Consider the following 5,230-nt stretch of genomic DNA (forward strand, 5'->3'; position numbering starts at 1 on the left):
ATATATATATGTATTAAAATTCAAATTTTAAAATGATTCATATCCTTAAAGTTTAATTTGTTTCCTAATATTCCCTCATTCATTTAATTAAAGGAATTAATTTAAATCAACTCAATTATATCCACATGGAAAAATTTTGATCATTCCTCCCACTCTCCTATAACTTTAATTAATTCAATTCAATTAAACCAATTATGGAATCCGTTGGGCTCTTCTTCCTTTTTTTAACTAATTAGGTTATTGCTTAAATTAATAACTATTAAATTTAAAATTCCAATACTTTTATAAAAAAAAATTCCTTAAATTATTCAAATTAGATTTAAATTAAGCACTCATTATTTTTTAAACAAAATCATGATCAAATTGGAAATGCTAGGGCCGACCGCTTAAACAAATCTTAGGATATTTTATTTCCAAATAAATAATAGGATCCAATCTTGAAAAACATCATAAATTAATTTCTCTCCAAAAGCTTTCTTCATGAATAATTTTACCAAACCAAATAATCATTTGCAATTGTGTCTTGGCCAAACTTTCAAGTCTCCATCAGCTCATTTGGCCGAATTTTCTTCATCATTTCTTTCATACTTGCAAACTCATTTTCTTGAGGAGAAACACAAGGAAATTTCATAGCTTAACTTTTACCTTAGCCCATGCAAAGAAAGGCAATCAAATTCTCTAAGGCTTTAAGGCTAATTTTTCCAATCTTTTGAAAAACTCTCCTGATCTTGGTTGAAGTTGAAAAGTATAATGTTTACTCAAATCATGGGAGCATGAGTTAATTCCTTCAAATAAGATTGTTCTATATAAAAAAAAAGTTTCATCTTAGTAGTAAAAATCTAACATTTAATGTTTATTTAATCATCATTTGTTTATTCATATCTATGCATTATGTTTGAAAATGATTTTGCTTAAATTTTCTAAAAGTCATCATCATTAATTCTAATTATTAAAAATCAAAAGGAAAAACAAAAATTATGAGCAAGATTTGTCTTTGTTAATTTATTCATTGATTAGAGATTGTGTGAGCAAAATATTGTGATCCTTTTGTAAGAGAATCCATTATTCTTTTCCCTTTTTGTTGAACCTTATTTGTGAGAGTTTTGTGCTCACCTGTGAAGAGTGCTGCTGTGAAGGTTATGTGCTCACTGATGAAGAGCAATATTTGCATGAGTTTCTTGATTCACTCGGGAAGAGTAAGTTTAGTATAGAATCTTATCCAGGAGTTTGCTACATATGAATATAGGTCAGGTGATTGATCAAATCATGTAAAGATCTTTATCTCTTATCTCTTACTTTTTATTGTGCACTTGAGCTTATTATATTTTAGCAATTACAACTCATTCACAACATAAATTTTACCTTAAACCCTAAATTAACAAAGTTTTAATTTAAGATAACTTTATGCACAGCCAATTCACCCCCCAATCCCCCTCCTTGGGTGTCATAGCAAACTTCAATAAGAAAATGTGGATAATGAAAAAAGACTAGTGGCATATTTTATATTTTGCGATCCTTAAAACTAGTCAGATTCTAAAAAGACTACTATAATTCATTGATGTACTTGTTTCACTTCCAGATTTGTAGGTAAACATTTTTTTTTCCGAACCTAAAATTGCTAAAACAATTGTAGGGGTAGAGAAAATTTGGTTTTAGGATGACTAGGAACTAGGATAGATGTTTCATTTAGCCTGGAATCATGTAAGCACACTAATTTGGTGTACTAATGCAGAGTAACTTAAAAAACTTGTGCCGAAAAGCTTGCTTTTTCCCTTAGCATTTAGCCAAGCCACAACAATCTAATTATAATAGAAATGACAGAAGCTTTACTAGTCCATAATAGATTATTTACTTCATATATTTAGTAAGAACTATAGTTCAATAAAGGTCACATGGTATAAAGTGCATTTTGATACAAAGCAAAGAAAATCATTATTTCAAATGCATTGTTTTAAGATTTGTGGAAGGGGACAAGATTTTGGTTGTTACAAAAATGCTTGGTGCAACTAAAATGGACCCTTCCATTAGTGACTAATAAGTAAAGAAATTGTAAACTTCCTTTAAGCAATATATGGCGTCCTTTTGTGAAAGAGAGTGTGTGATACAAATACATGTATAAGTGTAGTTTATCGAATTGATACATAGTCGCATCAAATTAGTTTAAAGCTACTCATATTTGATTAATCATAAAATCAATTTCAACTCAATTGAAATTCAAGTGACTATTGATCGACTTGAATCTACGGTATAAGTATCTACCTAGTTATAGATGTTATCATTCCAGTTTCAAAGTGTGTGCAAATAATTTTGATGTTTCAATTTTCAACTGTTGTATTAATATGCTAACCAATTTAAACAGCAAATTTGATTCAAGAACAGTTACATTAAATGATAACAAATATATATATGCTATTTAATACCGAATAATGGGCAGGAGACTCAATAGAGCAGAAATGATGACTATGACTAGCATTTTCAATAATTTTCATGCACATAGAATCAAGTCTTCAATGTAACAAAGGAGACTAATCCCTCCTATGGTCATTATATAAATCACAAAGTGGATATATTATTAGAAAGATAAATGCAAACTACTCTCTTAAACAATCGTTTCTAGAATACATCTCAAACTCCTACATCAAGAGAAACAACAGATAGAAACATGCTAACTTATGACAGAACAGCCACAAAAAGTTAAATTAACATACCAAGAAGCAGTGAATTTACAGTTAAAATGGAATGTAAAACTGACCAAAGATGTAACATCAAAATCTAACTTGCATTTCGGAATTTTTTTTTATCCCTTTTAAAAAGAATTCAGTTTTCTCACATTACTCTGTACATTCAAAATTATCCTCATCTTATCTGATATCAAACCACCAACCTCTAAATCAATCATTTAACTATGGTTAAGCTTTGAAACAAGTGTCCTGATTCCGCATATGACCTTCCTGAGAAATACAGACAATCTCCACCCCCACCTACCAATGTTTCCCTTTTTCTCCACTTGCCGAGCCGTAAATTAGCCTCTTTTCAGTTAAAAAAGAAACCAGCTAAATCTGAAATAAGTAATTCACATAGCAGCAGAAACAACAGACACCCTTTTCACTACATGCATACAACAAAAACGGTAAAAGGATATGACGAAATCAAACAGGAATAAGTAATTCCCCAATAAAAAAGTCACCGATCAAGTATGAGAGCCGACACAAATAACAAACCCTAAAAAAAGAGATTTGGTATGCGGATAAGCAAAAACCAAGTATAATTGATTAAAATCTGCTGCAAGAACCAGCTCATGAGAAGTACCTGGAAGATCCACTTGTTCATGATGATAACAGTGACGTTGAATCCCCACCACTGGAGAATGGCGAGTATGGCGCGGCAGGCGCCCCAATTGAAACTCTCCTCCATATCAAATCCAAGATGGCAACCTGCGGGAAAGATGCACCCTCGCATGCACCGATGTTCTATTAGATCTGCAATTAATGACCTAAAACCAGACCGGCCGAACTCCCTTCCATTTCCTTACGAGCTCTATAAGAGGAAAATAATTGACAAATGGTTTTACAGCATGAAAAGAGCATAGGACACGCTAAATGAGGTGGAGACGGCGACGGCTATCAGATGCAGCGCGCGGAGCCATGGTAGAGCCACAGATAAGGAGCTGTAGAATAAATACGAGAAAAGGTACCGCAAATCAGAGAGACGCCGCCAAGAGCGGGTGAGAAGGTGAGAGCCATGTGCTACAGTTGTGTGCAGTCGATTATTTCGATTCTGTTACCTCTAGGGCCGTTTGGTTTAAAAGAATTTGTAAAGTGCAGTAATTTTTTTCGGTTGTCTCCTCCTTGTGCTCAAGGAGGTCATTTTATTTGAAGGGCTGTTTGAATTGGAGAATTTAAACTGTATTATAATTTTTTTACATGAAATTTAAAAATTAAGTCTTTTATATGAAGAATTATAACTACAATTTATAGTACCAATCAATTTCAAGTTTATATCTTAATTCATTTTGACCCAATATAAAATTCGGTTGATTGGACTAAATTTGAGATTTATATAATTCATTAATGTAAAATATTATCAGATAGCCGCTCTCCGCTAGCCGCCGCCTCTAAATGCCCATCGATTCGCCCATTGATGTTACCCTTTCAACGCCACTAACTACCCACCACCGTCCCCCACAGTAGCCTGCCGCCCGCCTCCAACTGGCGTCTTTGGCATCTGCCACAACCCCACCTATATCTCGTCACCACCGCCAGTTGCCTCTAGCGCTTGTCACTGCTATTTTTTGACGCTGCCAACCAATAGCCAATGCCCATGTTGGTGGTGCCACCCACCGAACTGTCTGGCGCCACCACCTGCTACAGGTGACACTGCCCTCGACCACAACTATCGCCCGTCACCGCAACCGGTCGTCGTTGATGGATGCCCCAGGCACACATCAATAATATCTGATATAATATAAAATATATTATTTTTAATTTATTTTGAAACAAAAAATATATTATCATAAGTTTATTTTATATTGAACCAAAACAGATATAATACGTTATTTCTGTATTATATTCATTCTACACTACATTACCTTTTTAACAAATAAAATAGTTCCTTAATATAATTTTTTTAGGTCGTTGAAAGTTAAGCATAGAGTGTCGATGGGTGAAGAAATGCCCAACCACCAGTTTGGGCCAATCCCAGCCCAGCCCAACCTATAATTATAAGCCCTAAAAAAATGATGTTAGTGGGTTATTAATAATTCAATTACAAGTTTATTTGACTATAATAGTTTAATATTGCGTCAAATAATTTTATTTATTTAAGAAGAAACTTTATCATAGGCTAGATTACCCATACTTTTTAAAAACCAACATGATTAAAATTGACTTAAATAATATTTGAATAAGTTCCTAAAAGGATTTGAATATATGTCCCACAAATTCACATTAGTTTCAAAGCTTATGCTAAGAATGTTCAATTATGATTCAAAGTAGACTTGAACATAATTTACCTCATAACAAAATTCAATTAAAAAGCTTTATTATAACATACTATAAGATTGAGAAAGTAAAGTGTAACTATAATAGCAATAACATAGAACATTATGAAGTAATACAATAGTACAAAATAGCTATTAAATAATATAGTGCAATCTAGTAATTATATTATAGTAGATTGCAATCTAATATCTATAACTTAATAAAGTTCAATCTAATAGCTATAACACAAT

General features: G+C 32.6%; 1 protein-coding gene across 1 annotated transcript in view; it reads right to left on the bottom strand.

Annotated features, from left to right (window-relative positions):
* The window catches only part of LOC110018533 (UDP-galactose transporter 1-like), a 43,048-nt gene extending 39,264 nt beyond the window's left edge, over positions 1-3,784 (bottom strand). The window contains exon 1 of the mRNA XM_020715870.1: positions 3,310-3,784. Coding sequence (XP_020571529.1) covers positions 3,310-3,459 — 150 coding nt within the window. The 5' untranslated portion in view covers positions 3,460-3,784. The remainder of the gene's footprint in view (positions 1-3,309) is intronic.
* Positions 3,785-5,230: the final 1,446 nt, after the last annotated feature.

The sequence above is a fragment of the Phalaenopsis equestris genome, unplaced genomic scaffold (genome assembly GCF_001263595.1).
Source record: "Phalaenopsis equestris unplaced genomic scaffold, ASM126359v1 Scaffold000024, whole genome shotgun sequence".
NCBI lineage: Eukaryota > Viridiplantae > Streptophyta > Magnoliopsida > Asparagales > Orchidaceae > Phalaenopsis > Phalaenopsis equestris.